At 44.6% G+C, this 24,169-nt stretch overlaps 1 protein-coding gene across 7 annotated transcripts in view; it reads right to left on the bottom strand.

Moving 5' to 3' along the window:
• Window positions 1-9,474: 9,474 nt before the first annotated feature.
• LATS2 (large tumor suppressor kinase 2) overlaps window positions 9,475-24,169 on the bottom strand; it is a 51,169-nt gene continuing 36,474 nt past the window's right edge. For all 7 annotated transcript variants that reach the window (XM_068930252.1, XM_068930250.1, XM_068930254.1 and 4 more), the window contains 6 exons: window positions 23,859-23,991; window positions 18,307-19,844; window positions 15,072-15,654; window positions 14,266-14,448; window positions 12,873-12,979; window positions 9,475-12,119 (listed from right to left, as the gene is read on the bottom strand). In XM_068930252.1, coding sequence (XP_068786353.1) covers window positions 11,625-12,119; window positions 12,873-12,979; window positions 14,266-14,448; window positions 15,072-15,654; window positions 18,307-19,844; window positions 23,859-23,991 — 3,039 coding nt within the window. In that variant the 3' untranslated portion in view covers window positions 9,475-11,624. The remainder of the gene's footprint in view (window positions 12,120-12,872; window positions 12,980-14,265; window positions 14,449-15,071; window positions 15,655-18,306; window positions 19,845-23,858; window positions 23,992-24,169) is intronic.

The following is a 24,169-nucleotide window of genomic DNA, read 5'->3' as shown; positions in this document are numbered from 1 at the left end:
GTCTTGCTGGGCGCAGCCATGCTCCGTTTCCCCCGCGGGCTCTCAGTTTCTAAAAAATGAGACAGAATCACAGAATCACAGAATCACAGAATCGTTTAGGTTGGAAGGGACCTCTGGAGATCATCTAGTCCAACCTCCCTGCTCAAGCAGGGTCCTCTAGAGCATATTTCCCAGGGTCACATCCAGACGGGTTTTGAATATCTCCAGGGAAGGAGACTCCACCACCTCTCGGGGCAACCTGTTCCAATGCTCAGTCACCCTCACAGTGAAGAAGTTTTTTCTCAGGTTCAGATGGAACTTCCTGTGGTTCAGTTTCTGCCCATTGCCTCTTGTCCTGTTGCTGGGCACCACGGAGAAGAGGCTGGCCTCATCCTCTTGACACTCCCCCTTCAGATACTTGTACACGTTGATGAGATCCCCTCTCAATCTTCTCTTCTCCAGGCTGAAGAGGCCCAGCTCCCTCAGCCTTTCTTCATAGGAGAGATGCTCCAGCCCTCTAATCATCTTGGTAGCCCTCTGCTGGACTCTCTCCAGGAGTGCCATGTCTCTCTTGCACTGGGGAGCCCAGCACTGGACACAGTACTCCAGGTGAGGCCTCCCCAGGGCTGAGTAGAGGGGCAGGATCACCTCCCTCCACCTGCTGGCAACACTCTGCCTCATGCACTCCAGGAGACCATTGGCCTTCTTGGCCACAAGGGCACACTGCTGGCTTACGCTTAACTTGTCCACCAGCACTCCCAGGTCCTTCTCGGCAGAGCTACTTTCCAGCAGGTGAACCCCCAGCCTGTCCTGCTGCATGGGATTATTCCTGCCTAGGTGCAGGACCTTGCACTTGCCTTTGTTGAACTTCAGGAGGTTCCTCTCCGCCCACCTCTCCAGCCTCTCCAGGTCCCTCTGAAGGGCAGCACAGTCTTCTGGTGTGTTAGCCTCTCCCCCAGTTTAGTATCATCAGCACACTTGCTGAGGGTGCACTCTGTCCCTTCCTCCAGGTCATTGATGAATATATTGAACAAGACTGGACCCAGGACTGACCCCTGGGGGACACCAATAGCCACAGGCCTCCAACTTGACTCTGCGCCATTCACCACAACCCTCTGAGCTCGGCCATCCAGCCAGTTCTCAATCCACCTCACTGTCCACTCATCCAACCCACACTTCCTGAGCTTACCTAGGAGGATGTGATCGGAGACAGTGTCCAAAGCCTTGCTGAAGTCCAGGCAGGCAACACCCACTGCTCTCCCCTCATCTACCCAGCCAGTCATCCCATCAGAGAAGGCTCTCAGATTGGTCAAGCATGATTTCCCTTTGGTGAATCCATGCTGACTACTCCTGATCACCTTCTTGTCCTCCACATGCTTAGTGATGACCTCCAGGAGGAGCTGTTCCATCACCTTTCCAGGGATGGAGGTGAGGCTGACAGGCCTGTCGTTTCCTGGCTCCTCCTTCTTGCCCTTTTGGAAGACTGGCGTGACATTGGCTTTCTTCCAGTCCTCAGGCACCTCTCCTGTTCTCCAGGACCTTTCCAAGATGATGGAGAGTGGCCTAGCAATAACATCCGCCAGCTCTCTCAGCACTCGTGGGTGCATCCCATCGGGGCCCATGGATTTGTGGATGTCAGGTTTGGCCAAAAGATCTCTAACCTGATCCTCCTCCACCAAGGGAGAGTCTTCCTTTCTCCAGCCTTCCTCTCTTGCCTCCAAGGTCTGGAATTCCTCAGGACTGGCCTTAGCAGTGAAGACGGAAGCAAAGAAGGCATTCAATAACTCTGCCTTCTCTGTATCCTTTGTCACCAGGGCACCTGCCCCATTCAGCAGCGGGCCCACGTTTTCCCTAGTCTTCCTTTTGCTCTTGATGTATTTGAAGAAGGCCTTCTTGTTGTCCTTGACATCCCTTGCCAGATTTAATTCCAACTGGGCCTTAGCCTTCCTTGTCGCATCCCTGCACGCTCTGACAATGTCCCTGTATTCCTCCCAAGTGGCCTGTCCCCTCTTCCACATTCTGTGTACTTCCTTCTTCTGCTGGAGTTTGGCCAGGAGTTCCTTGCTCATCCATGCAGGTCTCCTGCCCGCTTTGCTGGACTGCTTCCTCAGAGGGATGCACTGATCCTGAGCCTGGAGGAAGTGACGCTTGAATATTAACCAGCTTTCTTGGACCCCTCTTCCTTCTAGGGCCCTACCCCATGAGATTCCCCTAAGTAGGTCCCTGAAGAGGCCAAAGTTAGCTCTCCTGAAGTCCAGGGTGGTGATCCTACTCATTGCCCTGCTCCCTCCTCGTAGGATCCTGAACTCCACCATCTCATGGTCACTGCAGCCAAGGCTGCCCCCAACCTTCACCTCTCCAACTAGACCTTCTTTGTTCATTAGTACAAGGTCTAGCATTGCACCTCTCCTCGTTGGCGTCTCCACCACCTGGGTCAAGAAATTATCATCAGTCCTCTGCAGGAACCTCTTTGACTGTTTGTGTCTAGCTGTGCTGTCTTCCCAACAGATGTCAGGGTGGTTGAAGTCCCCCATGAGAACCAGGGCCTGTGATCGTGAGGCTACTTCCAGCTGTCTGTAGAAGGCCTCATTGACGACTTCTTCCTGGTCAGGTGGCCTGTAGTAAACCCCCACAACAGTGTCACCCATTTTAGCCTGCCCTTTAATCCTTACCCATAGGCTCTCAACTTGCTCTTCATCCACCCCGAGGCAGAGCTCCATACATTCTAGTTGCTCCCTCACATAAAGAGCAACTCCACCACCTCGCCTTCCTGGCCTGTCTTTCCTAAAAAGCACATAGCCATCCATGACAGCATCCCAGTCATGTGAACTATCCCACCATGTCTCTGTCACTGCAATGAGATCATGGCCCTGCAACCGCAGAGACGTTTTCCTTCCAGAGGAACTGTTTTCCATCTTACTCCTTCGTCCCTTTTTACGCTGCTGTGACTTTCCCCTGGGGCCACAGGAGCCTCCGGCACCAAACCCCAGACTTGGCCAGGTTGCCCCCAGCTGTTAAAAATTCCTCCCCCCTCCCCCCCCCCCCAGCAATCTCCGCAGCAAACAGTCCCTAACTGGCCAGGTTTCTCACCCTGCATCGGAGATTTTGAGTTGGACTCAACTGAACAAACGCCGAGCCCGGGGGGTAAAGTGCTGCAGAGGTGCCAGCGCCGTGGTCGCTTGGCAGGCAGGCTCTGGGACGCTGCGGCCCCTCCAGCCTGCTCAGGGGTCTGGTTTCGTTTCACAGTGGCTCGGAGTAATTAGATTTTGCGGTTGTGACTGGGTTAATTACCAGGGCCCAGTTCACAGAATCACAGAATCACAGAATGGTTTAGGTTGGAAGGGACCTCTGGAGATCATCTAGTCCAACCCCCCTGCTCAAGCAGGGTCCTCTAGAGCATATTTCCCAGGGTCACATCCAGACGGGTTTTGAATATCTCCAGGGAAGGAGATCTCCACAACCTCTCGGGGCAACCTGGGCCACTGCTCAGTCACCCTCACAGTCAAGAAGTTTTTCCTCCTGTTCAGGTGGAACTGCCTGTGGTTCCGTTGGTGCCCGTTGCCTCTTGTCCTGTCACTGGGCACCACGGAGAAGAGACTGGCCTCATCCTCTTGACACCCTCCCTTCAGATCCTTGTACACACGGATGAGATCCCCTCTCAGTCTTCTCTTCTCCAGGCTGAAGAGGCCCAGCTCCCTCAGCCTTTCTTCATAGGAGAGAGGCTCCAGTCCCCTCATCATCTTTGCAGCCCTCCGCTGGACTCTTTCCAGTAGTTCAAGGCTGTTAGAATCATGCAATTGGGGTTTTTGGGGGAGGCTTGTGGATTATATCTGGCCGTGATTGCTGCTGGTTCCCGTGCCTATTCGGCCTTGCGCTTGCAGCGGAGGGACGGCAGGGCACCCCTCTGCAACACGGCAGCAGCCCGTGGTCACTGAGAACGGCGGAAAGTGTCCGGTAACGCTGCAGGTTGGCTGGCGCGGCCACCTCCGCCAGGCCCGAGTGCCAGGCTTTGCCTGGCCGCTGTCCGCCCCGGTGAACGAGGGAGGGCTGAGAGGGGAGCCCCAGCGGCGCGCGCCGCTCGGCCACGCTGCATGCTCGCTGCCTCCTTCCCCAGCCCCGCGCTGGGCTCTCCCAGCTGCCGCCAACAAAACCACCCCATACCGGGATGCTAGCGCTAACTGGTGTGGACGCGAGCCTACTGGTGCTGGCTTCACGGGCAGGGGTCTGTCCCTGGCCCGCCGTTACTGAAATAGCTACTGCTATCCCTGCAAGAGGGATACTGTCAGCAAAACAGGGCACGACCAGAGGTGCCAGCGGCTCAGCCAGCCCCCGGGTGAGGTAATGCACTGCAATTGCACTGACACGCATGCGCTGCATGCATGCGTCCTGCACGGATGCACATGCACGCATCCCGCCCTGATGTGCACACACACATCCCGCCCTGATGTGCACGCAGCTGTCCTGCACTTGTCTACATGAATGTGTCTTGCGCTGATGTGCATGCACACGTCCTGCCCAGACACGCATGCACGCATCCTGCCCTGATATGCACGCACACATCCTGCCCTAACGTGCACAGCCCTGTCCTGCCCTCCCCAGCCTACGACCCCCTCCACCCTGGGGCGGACGGAGCAGACCCTGGGGCAGTGCTAGCACAACCCGCCCCGGTACCATTTCTGCCGCAACCACGTGGTCGTAGCCCTACCTGCAATATGAATGAAATTCAAAAAGAAGAGAAGACGACTGCTGCCATCGGAGTTACATGGGAGATGAGGTAGTTCATTTTTAGTCCAGATACTGCTCAGATTTGCTTGACCTCTTTTGTTATTTTTAGAGCTAGTTTAAATTGGCAAGTCCTATTATGTGGGAAATTGAACATTACAGAAAACTTCTTTAGTCCTAGATTGGAACAAACAGTTGGAAATTACCAAGAAATTGTATTTCCAAAATCTGTTTTGGAAACATCAAAATGACCTGTTCACGGCAGTTCATCTTGATTTTTATTATTTTGAACATAATGTGACACATACATACAATACATACATAAGCCTTGGCCTTTATACTACATGTTTTGCTTGGATTTTCTTGATACAAGTATTTTTATCTTTTTTTTCAAGTATAATTATAAATAAACCAGTAAGTTCACCCTGAAATATTTCCATTTTGTTTCCTATGAAAAACATTCTCTTTGGGAAAAACAAGCACTAATTTGAATTCGCCTCTTTCTTTCTTGCCCTAATGTCTTGGTCTGTAGTGACACAAATAGATTCCCCAAGGAAAACACTGTCCCCACCGGATCCCTGGGAACGGAAAGAGTCCTTTCTTCGTGGAGATACTCGCTCTGATTTAAATAATTCCTCTGATATTGAGCAGTTTGGGGCAAAGCACTAAATTATATCAGTGGAGCGGTGTTAGTTCACAGCCAGGACAAAGTATATGCTGAGAGGCTGAATATCGCAAAAGCACGTCTCCAACGGTTCGAATGAGTTTTTTTCTCATCCTTGCTGATGCTCTGCCATTAAGCTAGTGCTTATTGCCTGTGACACGTGCTGGATGGAGGCTGGTCTCTGGCAGTGACCCCAGTAAGCGGACAGGTCATTTATCTGAGGGGATGTGAATTCAGGTATTGTGAAAAGAATCAGTTTTGGGTAAGAATTGTGTTTGGGTTGTGAAGGTTCAGCAGTGGCAAAATGCTGAGAAGATACCAGAGCTGGTCTGGGGGCCAAAATCTCAACAACTCCATAAACCTCCACGGTGCTTCAGCCATACTGTTTCCAAGGTCCTCCAGCTGGATGCTATGTCCTTCTGTGTGTTTCTACAGTTATGGCACAGTTCTTGGGCTCAGGTGGAGGCCTTTGAGCTCAATTTGAGGCTTGAGTAGCATAACGCCCACAAAACCCAAGCAGCCTTGTGCCGGCTGTCTCTTGGAAGAGCTTGGAGAGCAGCGGCCGCGGCAGTGCGTGGTGGTGCCCGTGATGGCTTGCGAGGCTTGGCCAGCCCACACATGGGCTGCTCGGAGCAGCTGGCTGGCTGCGGGTCGCCAAGAGACGTTTTGACGGGTCGGTTTTTTACCCACCCCTGCCCCGGCCCAAAGAGGACGCAGAGTGGACACCCACCACTCTGTGCCACTGCCCGTCCAGGTTGGTATCTGCTGCCTGCCTGCTCTCCACCCAGCAAAGTTCGTCCTCCACAAAAAACAACTCTTACCCATCCACCAATGTTGAACCAAACACAAAGAATTTAAAGAGCTGGTGAGCACACCTGTAAGATATTCATTTGACAAGTCAGCCTTTCACAGCAGTTTGCTAATGAACCTTTGCCCTTGTGGTGATGATCCAGTTGCAAAGTTACATACATTAAAAATGTCTACATTCCCTTTTTTCCTTTTCATGGATGCTATTACCTGCTATTCAGCAGAATCAGGCTACTTCTCAGTGAGGTTAACTACTCCGAAACTGCCAGCAGACTAAGTAAAACAAAATGCAGTTATGAAACCAAGGCCATAAATGAGCAATGCTATGGAAAGCAGTGATCAAAAAGACACAAGGACTAGTCAGCCCCTGGGGCTACCCCAACAAGGGGCCGTGATGCTTATCTCAGGCATGATGATTTCATTCTCCAACTTCACATTGCTAAGCAGACGCCAGCCAACTCACCACTTTACTGAATGACTTACAGGTCCTTCTTGCCTAGCTACTTTTCCCTTCTCGGATCCGAAGTTGTCAACGATCCCTTTGGCAAGAAGCACAGTTATGCAGCCAGTTGTTACACCGACAAATGGACTTGGAGAAGAACTGAGAAGCTGGTCGTGTACGTGCTATGATTTAACACGTACACAGACCCGCAGGTGCATGCACACACATCTTTACCACTAGCCAAAAAAATGTATATATATTAAGTAGCTGCGCAATACAAGAAGGAAAGAAAAGAAAAGGTGGCAAGCATGTTTATGCTACAGTTGGTGTAGCCTTCAAAGCTACAATCAGAAATTTAGGTGGCTGGTGCACCTGGCTGGGTGAACCGGCAGAAGCGGTGGTAAGCTGTTGCACTGATTGCTTTTAATGCAGTTGGGGAGTAGATGCTGCAGGAGGTAGACGGCAAGGCAACGTCCCCTTGCCATTACACAGCGGGAACCCAAAGGTTGTGGTGGCCCGTGCAGGTTGCTTCTGCCCAGCAACGCGCCTAGAATAGCTGCTTGTCTGCTGTGGGCTCCCCCAAAATACAGGACAAACAGGAGGGGATGACAGAAACTTTCTTCACACATGCACATACACACACCCCACCACTGCCTCCGGGGTAACCACTGCAAGGTGCTGCAGAGCTGGACCATCCAGTCCTTTTTCCGGACGCCACCTGTTACCTAAGGAGAGCAGCTACTTCCCGCACCCACGAGGACCCCTCACATGTTCATCCCCTCACTTCCTTAAACGAGCCAAGGGGTCTGTGTGCTGGTGGCTGCTCTCAGGACCAAGACCAGGAAAGGAGATTTACCCTAGATCCTGCTGTTCTGAACCCCACTTAAATTTAAGCAATATTCAATATCACACAAGGCCTGGTTCATGAAGGCCCATTTTCTTCACTGATCTAAAAATTACTAGGTGCAGGCACAGCTCTTTTTCATCTTGCTGAATGGAAATAAAGGCCCCTTCCAAGCTATAAGGGTTTCTCAGCTGATGGAGCAGTCAGTCCGTTTGAATTTAAATCACCCGTGTCACCAGGCTCCGTTGTGCTCTGCTGGGCTCAGAGCTACTGTTACATTTGAGAAAGGCAAGCACAGCTTTATGGATCAGCTCCTCGGTTTATTTTGGTAAGAACGAGCCCAGGACTCGGTCTCTACCAAACGCCAGCCACTGCTCATTCACCGCTCAGAACAGTAACTAGAGGAAGGCACGACTTCCATGTTCTTGCTGCAGATTTCTTTGCCAGGAAAAACATTTTTACACGTTTTTTGTGTTTTAACGGTTGCTATTCCTACATTATCTATTCCTGAGCTTATTTCCTGTGGGAAAGATTTAATACTTTTAATTCCAATAATATTTTTAGTAACAGTTGCTATTTTCTGCCAGTGTTCCTGTGTTTTGGGATAGAACCAAATTATATGTTCTAAATTCCCTTTTTCATTGCAGTTTCTCCAGGAGAGCTTTAAGGCAGTTATTTCATACCTCATCAGCTACAGGGAAGAGAACAGAATTTTCTTAAGTTTATGAGAGTGATTTTCCATCAAGTTACAGGCTAGAGCCCTGCTTCCTGCACAGTTAATTTCATTCTTCCATTTCCATTTAAAAGGCAAATGCTTTTCTCCCTCATTTAGCTTTCACGTTATTCAAGCTAGCTACCTGTCTATAACTTCTACTGGTAGTTCTTTTGCATTGAATTAGGAACAAAATTGCTTATCAAGAATTGTTGCTACTTCTTGGCCAGTTTGGCCACATTGACGAATATAGACATGAAAGGTCACAAAAGCCCCTTTGTTTCTGTGACACTGTCACTGTTGCGTTATGAAGTTACCATGCTGAAAAGTATAACCATCACTTAAATCTTTCCGAGAAAATTGTTCAGGCTCTGTACATACAGGAAGTGCTGCTAGTGTGTACGCGTGTCTTTGCGGAAACCCAGGAACAAAGTTCGTATCTCACTGAAATCAGCAGGAGGTTCACCACCGACTCTGTGCAGTTGGGACTGCAGCCTAAATGTCACCTCTTGCCGAAACTAACAACACTTGAGAATAGACTCTCTACTTTGAATCAGGAATAAAGGTATGCAAGGCTCTTTTAAAAGCAAGAGCTTTTTTAACAAACATTAAATTGTTACAACTTCTTGAAAGAAAATAGTGTGTGCTTTTTGCAGGAAGTTCAGAACTGAGAATGCTTAGAGCCAGTCCATATGGCATGTTGGTTACTTGGCCAAGTTCCCTAAAATTTCCTCCCAAGTTTCTGTTTACTCCTGAAATGTATGAGCAGGATGTGAGCCTTCTACAGACAGTGCCATATAAGCTGAAAAGACTCGTTTCCCAACTCAATTCCTCTTTATGTGAAATGGGAGTTGGATTTTGTTCCCTGCAGCATGGATTTTAAATGAACAATGAATTAATTGTGGAATCATCTCTTTCTTTCTTTCTAGGCTAGTTTCTCATTTTGCTTAATTCCCAAGACTCTGTATTTGCAGGTGAACTGCTTACATTTCAAAAACATATCAGAGGCAACAGCCAGAGGGGTACATCTATGTGCAATTGCCCTGGCAGAGCCACCGTGATTAGAAAAGTGACTGTGTTGAATTTTATGCCATCTACTGACTTTGTCATACCACAGCAAGTCTTACCTGGGAATCCTGCTGCTTCTTTTCAGGGCCCATGAGCATAGAAAAGAAATCATCTTAACGTACCCAGAGACCCTGCCCGGGTTTGGGCCTCATGCTTATAGCTCAAACCCACCATTAGCATTACAAACCCCTTAGAGAGGCAGAAATTATGCATTTCAAGAACACATAATGCATTTTAGATTTTGATTCAGATTTTTAATAAATTGTGCCAGTAGAAGCTTTCAAAGGCAATGATATATCAATAAATAACAGTTAAATTGAGTTCCTGAGAAAGAACCTACCACATGAAAGAATGTCAGATAGATGTAAATAACAAAAATGGCATTACTATATAAAAGAGCAGTAATACTGAATCTTACATGAACTGTCACAACACAAGCACTGCATACCTCAGCACATTCCTTTCATACAAATGTAAACAAATACACAATCATTTTTGTTTAGTTTAGGCTGATGAATTTATATGTTGTTGCTTAGATATCTAAACAATGGATAGGATAGGATATGCTAAAACATTAAGGAATAATACGTGGAATAATATATGGAAAAAATAATGAAGCTCCAGATTTAAAAATAAAATAAAGCAAAGACACATTAAAGGAGTGTTTTCCTCAAATGTTATTATGTCAATCACTTTAAATAGGACTGTTACACTAATCTGAATTAAGGATTTTTGTGTGTGTTTACTTACTTAGTTATATATAATATATATGCAAGTATGTATGGCTTAATTATCTTTAGTATTCTGATATCACCTTGAATAATTTTCACTTATACATATAAGAAAAACGCATATTTCAACATAGTTAAGAATTGATATTTCAAAGTATGCCTATAATTTGACAGAAATGAAGGACTATCATACTCCATCACAGCAACATTTTAATCAAAAGAGACAACAGGATAGAATAACTTTTGAGCAATGCCAACATTTTCAGATGTCAGTGCCTAAAACATTAGGATCTTAAATGGATAACCAGTCAGTCATGTACAGGCATGTGATGTTTAGAAAAGCCAAGCGCCTCCTGGTTGCACAGAAGTCACTGGAGCTGCACGCACTCGACATCATTTATAAAGCCAGTCTCATCTCACTTAGCATCTCAATGTGTTATAGGGGCGCAGCTTTAGACATTCTTTTTTGAAGATGTTGAGCTACATATGTTAGTATAGGTGCTCTGCATTACTGATAACATTGAACAATGAACACTGTGCTGTATGCTATGTGAATGAGCCAGATCTAAACTGTTGTCACAAATTAGCCTTGTAATAATTGTCTTGGTATTGATCCTCGGTGGGGAAATGTGTGTGCCGATGATGCACGTTTAATAAAATGATCTATTACATCAGACCACAAAATCACTATTCAGTTATAACCTTTGCAATCTGTTTTACAAAATTAATAGGATACAATCATAAGAGGAAACCATCCACACAATACATTATCAACACACTGTTTAAAATGGTCTAATTTTAGACCCATAGTAAAAATGGATCCACAGGACCTGCCTGTGAATGGCAAGAAAAGGCCATTTCAAATAGAAAAACACTGCTCATGCAACATTCTTCACACGCTAGACAATGAAATCACACCCAAATTGTCACTTGCTCACACTTTCTATTACACTCCAATAAGCAGAAGGAAATAAAGCAGCTTTAAGGTTATGTCACAATTTTGAAATGTGGAAAATACACATAATAAACAAAAATCATGGTGCGAATACAATGGTATCAGTAAATTTAGAAAATCAGAGAGCAGAGTTTTCTTTTTTCTTTTTTTTTTTCTTTCTTATATTATTGCACAGAGACCTTTCATCACATGTTCTTCAGCTTTATGCATTTTCCTAAATGTGAAATAAGTGCTATGGATAAAATAAAAATGTAGAAAAAAAGAACAGCAGCATGATTTGTCAAAGTTAATCCCTATAATTTAGTAGGAAAAAAAACCCTGCTATAAACAAAATATAAGTGCTCTTTATTCATTTAAAAAATAATGCTGACAGCTGCAGAAGTCTGTAAATGTTAATCAGAGTCAGGGGAAGCTGACCTCAAATAAAAATAGGCCTAGAAATGACACTGCTGGCCTTGCAGATTTTGGTGAAGACCAGGATTTCAAGTGTAATTATCAACAGTTATTTACAGTAAAACTGACCTGAACTTTCAAGAGTGCCTTTTTCAGGACCTAGCCCTGCAAACTTTTAACCCAGGATGACTTCAGCCGCAGCTGAAGGTACACCTGAACAAGGGTTGCAAGATCAGCTCCTAAAGGATCAGTTAAAGGCCCTTCTGGATTTGAGATTAGAATTATCTGGAGTACTCTATACAATAATTTACACATATACAGGCTGGCAAGCTCCAGTCTGATCCACCACATCTTTGTCTTCCACATCGGATTTCTCAGACTGGCTGACTTCCATTCCAGAAGGTTTGGGGTATCTGAACGGATACCCATTGTCATCAAAGAACCTCCGGAAAGTAAACTCGTAGAAGGCATGTTCTGTGTGTTTGCTACTGGAAGAGGCTAACGGATCCCATGTCCTGGTACTGTCACCGCTAGTGTCATTCCAAGGACTTTCTTCTTCAACCGGATCAAAATTTGAAGTGTCCATTGGGTGGCTGATCTTTGGAACATAGGGAGCTGGCTGCCTACGGATATCAGTAGAGAAGTCCATAGAGTGAAAGAAAGAATGAGCCTTAATATCATCTGCTCCATTTCTTCCAAGTCTGTCCTCCGCAGCACAGCAGAGTTTTGTGATGAGATCAGTTGCCTCAGAGCTTAGCTTGATCTGTGAGGGAATGTGCAGTGTGCTTTCCCAATTTATCACCTGAAGATGAGAAAGATATTCAGCAATTTCTAACTCTGGAAATGGAGTCTTTCTGATTGTCAACGCTAATGGTACAATACACACATAACTAGTCAATTCACGGTCTGGATATTTATTTTACAGGTTCAAGAATCCAGTTAGATTGCATTAGGCTGTCAATAGATGTCATCAGTGAATCAAGACACCCTGCTGCATAGGAGATACAAGAAGCAAATCCATTTAAAAAGTACAAATTCCCTCCTGAATGCTACCAGGGCCAGATTTGAGAAGACATTCAGTTTAAAAATTACTGATATGACTTCATTTAGTCTTGAAAATGTAGATTAGGAAAAGTGGATGCAGATAGGAAAAGCGGACATGATATATATTCTTTCTAATAGAAAATACTGCATGACTTTGAAACACTCACAGTGACAACTGAGATTATTGCTGACATATCAGGTTACTCCAATCTGATCGGCGCCCTAAAGAAGTTAGATGGATGACCTTGTGCTTGAGAAACCAGAATTGTACTGAGAAGACTCATAAAGCTAATAACTCTGTGCTGTTGGACATGTCAGTTCTGGTCTGACAGTCATAATCTTCATTGAACAGGAAAGGATTTGTCCCTGCGCAGAACTAGGAAAAATAAGGCCTTTGTAACCGCTACCTCTTACTCTAGTAAAACCGATAGGGATGGGTCTGTGCATAGGAGAAGGGAAGGGAGAAGGTTAACATTTGCCTATGAAAGATTTGAATTTTGCTTCAACTTACCTTAAGTTGGGTTTCTGTGGGTGTAGGAGCCAGAAAAGGAGGCTGCCCCACTAGCATCTCAAAGAGGATCACACCAACACTCCACCAGTCACAGAGCTGAGTGTATCCTGAAAGGCAAGTGAAAAGGTCGTCGTCCGCTAACCAAGGAGAGTGTGTATAGAGCTATTGTTTCTTCTCACAATTAAATATCAAAACACAGGACAAAGATATCTGTCTTTTCTCAGACAAACAATTTGTGACCTAAAATGCAGGACTTGCGATTCCTCTTCATCAAAAAGTGCCTTCTGCTTGCTGACCTAAATCCTACTGCTCTCAGTAAAGATCTAATTCCGGTGTTCAGGAATCATTCTGAATACATTTAATTCACAACAAAAGTGAGTGGAGAAATCACATAATTGGAAAGAGTTAAGCTTTCTCACAATGTTCCACAGCTACACTGCTACGTGGCACAACCCAGCCCTCAAAGAACAGCAAAAAGGCTTAGCGACTGATGTACCCCCCCGGTATGGTGGAGGCAACGTCAAGGGTTTGAAACACTGCTGAAGGGCAGAGCCTGGCCTTACAGACGGAAGTAAGCCACAAGCTCCATGCAGAGGAACAGAACAATTTCAACCACTTAATTGCTGAGACAAGATAAATAAGGTATATGATTGAGATCTACAAAAGTACTAGAAGATTTAAATGCTGATTTCAATGGAGATTTGTGTCATCAGATGATTTGAGTATAATTTGAAATGTCCTGAACTCAGGAAGAGTCCAGAGGACTTAGCACAAGGGTTGTGGACAACTCTGAACATCTAATCTCCTCACTACAAGGTTCAGTGATCGTGACTGTTCTGCACAGACAGCCACTCAGTACTGTCTAAATTCCTCAAGTTGAGCTTCAAATGCAAGGCGTCCAGTCTAAATTGCGGAAGACTACTTGCTGTGTTTCCCTCAGATTCTGGCGGGGAATCTGGAGGAGATGTTTCTACAAGTTGACATCATCCACATTCAAGTGGCCTTAATCACTAATTCAGAACCAGCAGCTGGCTATTCACCGCTCTTTGTAAACTCCACTAGTGGTCCGAGTCATATTTCACAAGCACAGATTATCTGCTTTATATTTGGGAAATACCACTGCCAATATCATCTAACATGTTTATTAGCAGTCTCTTTCAAAAGCTTCAAAGTGAAGAGCACACGGCACCACCACCCTCAATTTCAGCAACACTGACGCTAATAAGTAGAGCACGTAGAGAAATTTGTTCTCCTTAATCTGAGCTATTTGTGGACTATAGACAACTATATGACAACTTTCCAAAGCAGTAAGCTTACTTAAGACAAAAAAAAAAAAAAAGTATTTCAAAGCCTCAGTGTTCATCTACACAGGAGAGAAATTCAAGTCATCTACCTTTCCGAAGCAGGACTTCAGGAGCAATATAATTAGGAGTTCCAACTAAGGAGTGAGCTAGACATCTCTGATGCTGCTTCTTAGCTCTTTGTTCCAATGTCTTCAGCCTATCTCCACATCTACAGTTGGACACATCATCCCAAAGATCACTGGGCTCCATGCTGTCTTGTCTAATATGGCTCCCTTTCAAAAGGGAGAGAAAGTTTACATTCATAGTTATAAAACACACCAAAGAGAAACATATTTATCTAGACCTAATTCTGTCATCTTTTTCTTTCACCAAACAACGTTTAAACTTCAAACCCAAGGCGTTTAGTTCCTCCCTCCCCTTCACAATTGATTTTCATCAAGCAGCAGAAAGTCTCTGTCTCAGCACAGGGATGCATACTCCCATAAAGGAGATACAGAGCAATAGTGTATGTTTAGATTAGTTATACCAATTGTTTATGGCCCTTTTACCCACACACTCCAACACTCCTCAGTGGCGGGCACAGGAGGTACCAGGATTACTTTAAACCTATGATTTAGATCTTCCACCATCACAGAGACTCTCCAAACAAGTACGAACTGAAGAATTGCTGGTCCTGCAACAGCTAAATGATTGATAGGGATTTAAACAGTATGGGAAACAAAGGACCAGAAGTAAACTAACTGAATGAGTCAATGAGAGACAGACACATCATAGTTCACCTTGCCAATGCACACACTACCCCTCTTTTCCAAGCAAACATATCTGCCAAGAGGTACTGCTTTGTTTCAACACCAAGGAATGCAACACTATCACAAATAAAGACCCAAAACACTACCTTTCTGATAGTATTTTGAATTGTGAGTCCACCTGAATCCAGTACACAGTCCAAAGTCAGTCAGTTTGATATGCCCATCCAGGTCTATCAGAATGTTGTCAGGCTTGATGTCTCTGTGAATAAATCCCATTTTATGTACACTCTCTATAGCCAAAGTGAGCTCAGCGATATAAAATCTAGCCAGACGCTCTGGAAAGACCTCCATCCGAATCAGTAGACTCATCATGTCCCCACCAGGGATGTAGTCCATCACAAAGTACAAGTTCTCTTTATCTTGGAAGGAATAATAGAGTTTAACCACCCACTCATTGTCTGCCTCGGCAAGTATATCCCTTTCTGCTTTGACGTGAGCCACCTGGTTCCGGTTTAGTACATCTTTCTTTCGCAGGGTTTTCATGGCATACAGGGCATGGGTATCCACTTTGCAGGCCAGGCATACTTCTCCAAACGCCCCAATACCTAGGGTCTTGATTTTTACAAACATAGATTTGTCCATTTTGGCCCTCTTAAGTCTGTTGTAGTTGGACTCCTTTTGGTAGAGAATTTTCCTCATTTGTTCCTGTTCTGCTTCACAAAGGCCAGCCTTTATAAGGTAAAAACAAACCACAAGAGCTAGTACTGTTACATTCATAGCATAAGAACAATAAAGTAGCATTTCCAAAGCACATTATCAGGAAAAATTAGCCAAGGACCAGAAAAGATATATTCATATGAGATATACTCTCCCCTCTGTCTGTAGAGATGCTTCTGAAATACCTGCAGATTCATTGCACCCTAGCTTGTTACCTGAATTTGCTGTATGTAAGATTGGTCTGCTTTTCTCATTCTACTGAGCTAAGAGGCATGGGGCAATGTCCTCAGGGAAAGGAGTAAAACAGAACAAACCTGATCATGGGATTTGTCTGTATCTTTCAGATGTGCACTTTGCCACTGCAATCCGTTGTATGTGTACACATGGCAGTATGGTTTTATTTAAACAGAAACTTAAACCTAGATGCAGCAGCCCACTTTATCAACCGATGGTTCTCCAGGGCAACTCGCATTAACGCTAGTTATGCTGGTTGGCTGTTGGCTTTTGTGTGGCAATTAAGGAGTTGTTTTGACCTGCACACATTCCTAAATGTGTTTCCTTCCTAAAATACACACATATAATCCTCAGCTCCGCCCTCCCCCCAGCCACTGCAGCCCAGACCCATGTCCCCTTTTAATGTACTACTTCCCTTCTGCATCTAACCTCTGACAAAGCTGACTTGTCCATCCATCTCTTGCCCCCCCCCCCCAAAGCCTAAAACTAACCACAAGTAACATTTCACACGGCTGCACAAGGGACCTCTTGGGAAAGGAGAGAGGAAGGAGTGCCCAGCTGGGCTTTTCCTCCTTCAGGATGCCATCTGCACACTACCATCTTTGGCCGTCCCCTCTCCCAAAAGCCACTCGTACCCTCCACCAGCAGAAGCCCTCCCCAGCTGAACGCCCTTGCTACTGCCAGCAGACAGAGCTGCTCTGACAATTCACTCTCTGCAGAAGAATACCGTTTTCAGGATCCTCAATTCATTGACGTTAAGTGAAGAATTTTGAGAGGAAGATTACTGCGTGGTGGGAAAAGGCAAGGGGAGTAGGGTAGATGGAGCCAAAGCTGACTAATCAGCAGGCTAGAGGCCCAAGCATACGCCCACAGGGCTGCTCCTTAGATTGATTTTTTAATTTCACGTCTATAGTCTAGGCCTTTTAAAGACGAATGTGGGGGCAGCCAGAGTATGCAATGAGATCTCCATGGTATAAAAGTGAACTCTGGATGAATAAAGAAGGATGGAGGAGGTCTGAGAAAACTTGCAGAACAGGAAGGATGAATTTTCAGACTGAAGGCAAAAGCCAAATCAAAACAAGTCACACATTTTACAATGTAAGGAGAATGTATCCATTAACGATAAAGGAAGTGTTTATTGTTTTAAGGTAAAATAATTAGTGTTGTGTTCTTGGTTAATTCTAGAATAATAGGATATTCAGATAGCCAAAATCTCCTGAGTTCACAGTGTGTTACTCCAGCTAGTGATGAGGTTGCTAAAGGAAGGAATTGTTTTTGTTTATACTTGAATTGTCTCTGTGTTATGCAGTGAAGGAAACCTGAAGAGCCAGAAAAGAGAAGAACTAATGCAATTTGCCGATTTACTTCTCTAGAGATCTTTCCCTGACTATCTCAAGAAAACATTAAATCCAAGCATTGCAACATAATCAGTACATGCAGTGAGGATAAACTGTTAACTGTAACTAAACTGTTGATACTCCAACAGATTTTAGAAGCGTATTTGTTTAATTTTAACCTCAGTAAACAAACCACAGCAAGGTGAGCATCATATTAATTGATTCTGGAAATCGATTGTGCTAGAGAAGATTTGGTAGTTAATAATTATCCACTATGCATTAATAATAGCTTCCCTTAGAGTTTAGCCCTACAAACAAAAGCAGACTAGTCCTATCCTTGTCAAATTTGGGAAAAAATATTTTCACATTAAAAACAGAACTACCATAGCAGCCACCAGAACTTGGCAGTTTTGTTTTAAGCAGCCCTATCAGTGAATCAGCTTGGGTTTAAGAGCTACAATTAGGCATGAAAGAAGCTCTCACTCAAAGGGCACCTCATTGAAACCAACTTCTAGACCAAGTTCTAGCAAGGGTCCCAAGATCATTTCAAGCTGGCCGAGATATGATTACTTGCGTGGCATTATAATTTACATGTGTTCAACAGGCAACTTTCAGTCAAGTATTTCATATATTCATCTGAAAAGATGGCACGGTGACTCTGCTGCCAAGTTAAGCCAGGATTTTGGTGAATCAGTGGCTTGCTACTATGGATCTGGTAGAAAGACTGGAGCAAAAAGAAAACCTTTTCAGAATTTTGCAAGAGCTGCAGAAGTGTTGCCAGTGTTACTTTGGCCTCAGACTCGGCTTCTGAGTTCTTGCCTAAACAAATCTAATACTTTCCTACTATGGGGCTTTTTGCTTAATTTTTTTGGTACGAAGATATGTTACTCAATTTTTCAGGCTCTTCGAACAGCCTCCAAAATCCGCATCCAGGCTTCTAAGTGAAAATAGCCTGATCAAGGGAGGTACTGAGCACCTATTTGTTCCAGAGGAGCTTCTGGGAGCTTTTAATCACCCCAACTTTTCAGGTGATTAAAAATAGCAATAATCAAATTGACCCCATCAGCTTTTATTATAACAAAACAAGAATTACTTTAGCCATTTCTTGCTCCAATTGTAATCTTCTGTTAATTTTTTGCTGGTAGGTCTTTATGACGTTTTCTACATGCTGCTCCATGTAGAACTTGAAGGCAAATGGTGAGTAACTCTTAATCCGGGATTCTCGCTTTTCCTCATCTTTGCCATTTTTTCGCACAGGCACGGGAGATGTCTGAATCTGCTTTTTATCCTTGCCTGGTTTGTCAGCTTTGGTGTTCTTGCTGCTTTTGTCATTTCGCTCACAGTTCTCCTCAACCTTATTGCACGTTGAATTGGGGACTACACGGAGGGTCTGCTCTACACCCATGCATAAACAGTTGATATCAAACTGCTCAGAGCTACTGGGAAGTAACAAATGCTTGGGATATGGCGGTGGTGGACACCGCAGTTCCTGACTACCATAATCCACATCTAGTTGGTAGGCATTAGCTGCTCCAACAGGCGGCACATGCTGCTCAATGATCTCTAAGCCGTCCACAGCTGGTGCCTGTGCAGGTAACCAGCTAGGATGGGAAGGTCCTACTGCAGTCTGAGGTTCAGGTCTCATCACTCGCATGCTCTTCACTGGCTGGAGAATATGAGCAGATGTGACTGCTGTGATGGTATTTGGAGATGTAATTGAAGGATCGGGTTTGCCTGGAGGAACCTGTCTTAGAGATACAGTCACTTGTGGCTGTTGCTGGTGGTTGTTGAAGGAGTTTGTTCTGCTGGGCACTGTGGCCTCTGGTCTGAATGACACATGCTGCCGCGGAGATGTTTCTATTCCTGTGTTTTGTAAAGAATCCCGGCGTGATGGTGTTGCTGCCTGCCACTGCTGAACTTGAGGATTATTCATGTCATAGAGGTCCATGTTTAGGCTATTTCTAGATGGAGTTAACAGATTCTGTGGTGGACTGTCTGAAAAATCATTAGCAAACGCTGGACCTCTGGATATCACGTGTATTTGATGAGAGGAAGGGCTTGTCTGTTTATGGTGAGAATGTGATATATACAGGCTTGCTGGTGCCTGCTGATATGCATGACCAGCATTATTTTGAACAACCGCTCCTTTATTTGGGAGATTGGCATATCCTCCCTCCTGCTGCATCTTGTTTTGGAAGGATGGACTCCGCTGAACACCATACCCCATAGGCTCTCCCTGCACCATCATATGCTGCCGACTGTAATGTGGGCTGTTGGAGCCATGGGAGGCCTGCAGCTGCAAGGCTTGGCTGCTGTGATTAGCCACTGGATAATTAATCACAGAAGAGTCGATATTTGCAGGGTACGTTTTCTGCTGATGGCTCGTTGGTGTACTGTGAGCGCCTACTCCGGATGGTCTCTGTACAGGAGCATTCATAGCCGTAGACTGAGAAGCAGAGATTAAATAGTCCATATATGGCCTTGGAACGTCAGTAAGCATATTCGCACCTTCTGCTCCAAAGCCTGTCCCTTCATAGGCTGCATTACTGATCTGATGGTAGGACGGAAAAGATTCATTTGATCCTTCAAAGCTTGGCCTGCGAGTTACATTATTTGGCACAATACCCTTTCCTTTATAAAAAGAACACAGAAGAGTGTTAGGAAACAATTCAGGTGAACCAACTACTTTACATTATTCATCCATCTATACATACATACACACACACACACACTGCATAGGGAGTATGGGTTACAAAAAAAAAACTTGCAAAACCTAAATTAAGCACTATGAACATTTAAAGTGATGAGTGCCAAGTATTACTACTGATAACAAGCTACTGGCTCACAGCACTGTTCATGCCAGGAATCATCAGGGAGTTCTAACAAATAATGAAAATAGAAGCACAAATTCCTTAATCATGAAATCATCAGATTACACTACAGTCTGGGTTTAAAAGCTGGAAAAGCTGGACCAGCATTAGCAGTCATTAAGCATAGACAGGAGGAAGCTACAGAGCAGGGAGTAAAACACTGCACCAATGGGGGAAAAAAAAAAAGCTCCCTAAAGGACTGTCAATAGAACTTAAAGCCTCCATCATTATAAGCTACTAGGAGGCCACATACTCCATATCTTCTGTACAGTGATCTCACTGCTCACACTGCGGATCTGTTTACAACTTTCTGTTACACCCTCCTCAAAAATCTTTGTACCTCTCTCCTTCATTTACAGCAAAGGCATCCTGCACCTTATCCTGTCCTCTTTCTGATGTGCTGGACACTGAGCATCCCCTCATACTATTCCTCTCCCTTCCAGCTGCAAGGCAAATCTTTCAGGGTATCAATACGTTAATCTTGGCTTGAAGAATGTGCAGAGCCGAGTTAGTAACATTCCTACGCTGGAAGTGTTAATAGCACTTCTGATGAGTTCCTTGATCTGCAGACAAATCGCAGGTGTATTTAGCAGGTGTTTAGTGCTGGCTGTGCTACATATACAATGGAAGACTCTGTGCAGTCCTCATTTTTTTGTTCCCCCCTCTGGTTCTTTAGCTGTCACAAATCATTAGGACTTGGCCTATATATGCCTAAACAATTTCCTTTTAAAATCTTGACTTCATAAGGTCTGCAAGATAGTCATATTGTGCTAACAGGTTTGTACACGGGATCGCAAGTTTCTCCAGTTATTTGCATTACAACACGTCCCAGCTGGGCCAGATGCAGCACGGGTAAGCATACCTGTGTGCTACTCACCTGCATACCTGCACATACACAAGCTTTGCTATATACACACATGCAGAGACATGCATATCATTAAGATAGGTCTATGTACCATCTTTACACACTGAAGCAGGTGCTCCCACACTAAGGAACAATGTCATAAACAATTTTTGAAATGCAATCAAATTGGACAAATAATCACTTTTCTTTAAAGTGAAGACTTCAATCTGCAGCTCTTTCTCCTATGACAACACAAGGCCATGCTTACCATGGTCTGTACTGGTAACAGTACTCCCCAACAGCTGATGTGCTGGGACACAATGAGCTGCACTGATGAGGTTCTGCCAATCCACAGCTCTCTAAAAAGTTGCTACTCTGGCCTGGAAACGGAAAGCAGCCCCTTATATGACCTATGCAGCATCTCTGTCAGCAGGATTCATACCGAGCCTCAGCTGCAAACTGAGGCTGTTTTCCCCTACCAGAGGCCACGAAGGAAAGTAGCAGCAATAATTGTCCTCCTCTGGGACACATATTTCAGCTGTGCAAGTAATTGTACTGATAGCAAGAGAGATATGACCTCCACCTCCTAGATTTGTATACCAGTAAGTCTGTTCTGGTCTGACTAAGAAATGTTTGGAACTGCAAAGATACCAAATGTGGCTGTTGCAAATGATTTTTTGTTCACACATTCCTATCCAACACAAGAAATGTTGTGACTGTATCTCTTGCCTGCAAAGGGTTTTAGATCAGCGTGTATTTCAATAACTGCAGTCATAGGTTCAACTATTTTTATACATATTCTCTGTCCCACAGTAATATCTGATAAGTTTTATTTGCGTCTTGCCTGTACACTAACATTCTTGTGAGCTTTACTGTTAAAGTTTTCATACACCAGCATAGGGAAATCAAAAACCACAGTTTTAAACCCTCGAACTGCAAAGGGATAAGTTCTCAGGGAGCCCTACGTGACTCCTAATCAGCTGCAGGAGACCTACACTGTTCTAGCACAAGCAATCTAAAACAAAGCTAATCAATATGATTTTGTGGTACCTTGAGCAGAAAAACACCAATGACATGACAACCATTACAATTACATCTGAGTTTTGCATTCTAAGTATCCTAAAAGACAGTGCGTTCTTCAGGTTGAAGGGTTCAGTACTCAAAATGGCTGCAGTAGTTACATGATTTAGACATCTGCATGCAGTGGAGATGCTCAGAAAGCAAAAACAAAAGTAAATCGAAGACAACTGGGTAATTAAAACTTTATCCTGGAAAGACTAAAAAAGGTCAAAACAGATTTTTCAGCCCTCTCAGAGAAAGCATATGCTTTTTAGGACTGGGTGTGATCCTTCAATTGAAGGAATAAAGCCTTTATAATATAAAGTAAAGCACAATTCAGTAATCCTGTCAAAATTATTTTAAATTCTCCTTAAAGCCCCGCTGAGGCCGCGTTTGTACATGCATTATGACAGAGCTCTCCAAAAGGCAGCAGTGCAAACTGGTCTTCTTTATCTGTCAGCTGTCCATCCTGCAGGATAAAACCCTAGGATATGTCCTCTCCTCAGGTTTGTCCAGAATTTCCTTAAATAACAGAACAGGAAGCTCACAGCTTGTAGAAAGGGTAGCAGAGTTGCTCCCTACAAACAACCATGCACCACTTGCCACCACATCTGAAGCTCCATTCCTGGGAGTCACTACTTGGGAAATGAAGTCCTTCCCCGTTTCCTTTTTCCCTGTATGTGGCTGCCCTTGGCTCTCCCCATGAAAGATGGGACCTTACTGGAGACCTCTCCCTTTCCAGGGATTCTTCTCTGTAAACTGAATGGGCATTTTCTTCCCCAGCTTTCTGCATTTCTGGTCATGCATCTCTGTCAACTATCCCAAATTCAACGTGTTTCCCAAAAATGTGATCACGAGGCAAAAAGGAAGATGCTGTTGAGGTGACCAAGATGAGAAATTTGGTGCGCGGAAATCACTTGCACTCAGTAAACTCAATTTATGACATACTTTAAGGTTTTTACTATTGAAATAAGACTTGGTTTGAATGGATTTTGTTAGCGTCAACTACTTCAACATGGACAAGCCTTTGAAAGTCTAAATGTTGCCACTGGTGCACGAGAACTTCCATGTCCAACAAAACGGCTCCCTCACAGCAGCTCTCCAGCTCATCCAACCCTTCCTCCGCTAACCTCTCCGTAGCATGTAACACTACTACCTGATTCCACAGTTTCAACCACTTAGAGGATGGTAATTTGTCTACCTGGCCAATTTTTTTTAAAACTGCAAGAATATAAAAGTAACAAATTCTATCCAAAATCGAGTGTATCCTCATCACAGATCAAAAGCGTTCTGCAGCGTTTTAACTGCATGCTAATGTCTGAATACAAACAACTCTCGCAAGGTCTTCTGTCTGCAGTGGTTTGGTGTTGGCTGATGAGGCACGTGCAGGGCTCAAATCTTCCCATTTGCTCGTTCACGTAAGTCATGGCTGAAGCAGGCTAGCATGGGTGAACAGAAAAGCTTCTGTCTTCTTGGCCCAAGCTATTGCTGCCGTGTGCTTACAAAGGTGTCAACACAAACGAATTTCTGGGAAGTGAGCTATCTCACGACTCCATAGTAACTTACCTGCGTGCAAGTGTTTCCTTTGTGGTAAATTTGAGGTGACTGACCTGACTTGCCCAGAAGGACAAACCGCTTTGTGTTTAGGAAGGTGGAGTAAGAACGTGCACATGGACACTTCTTGCAGAGCAGGTGAGTTGTGTTCCACTTCCAGCCCAGCTCACCTTGCAATGCCATGTTCATGTGATTGTCTCCTACAAGATGGCTGTCAAACACTGTCAGTCCACCTCTTCTTACCAGCAACAAGTCTACTTTAAAAACTAGTGTATTACAAGAAGAAAGAACACAATCTAAAGGAAAGTTTATGCTTACCCGGTGAGGTCTGCTTAATTACACGTACTATCTGCTCATTTCTAGGATCCAAGTAGCCCATCTTACTGATATACTCTAGAGCCGCTTCAATACTTCTGCTACCCGTCTGTTTCAGTGCTCGGACAGCCATCTCCTAAATAAAGCAAACAAGTTGATTTTCAGTGAGACAAAACTCAAGTTTTGCATTTTAGGCTGGAGAGAAGTAAGCTTTCTTACGTTTATGGAAACAGTTTATAATTCACACCAGATCACAGCTGCTTTAAGCCAATTGGACTCATATTTCGAAAACATTTGTATGACTTATACAACTC

Source organism: Struthio camelus, chromosome 1, assembly GCF_040807025.1.
Source record: "Struthio camelus isolate bStrCam1 chromosome 1, bStrCam1.hap1, whole genome shotgun sequence".
In the NCBI taxonomy this organism is placed as follows: domain Eukaryota; kingdom Metazoa; phylum Chordata; class Aves; order Struthioniformes; family Struthionidae; genus Struthio; species Struthio camelus.
This window is presented reverse-complemented; position numbering and strand designations above follow the sequence as displayed.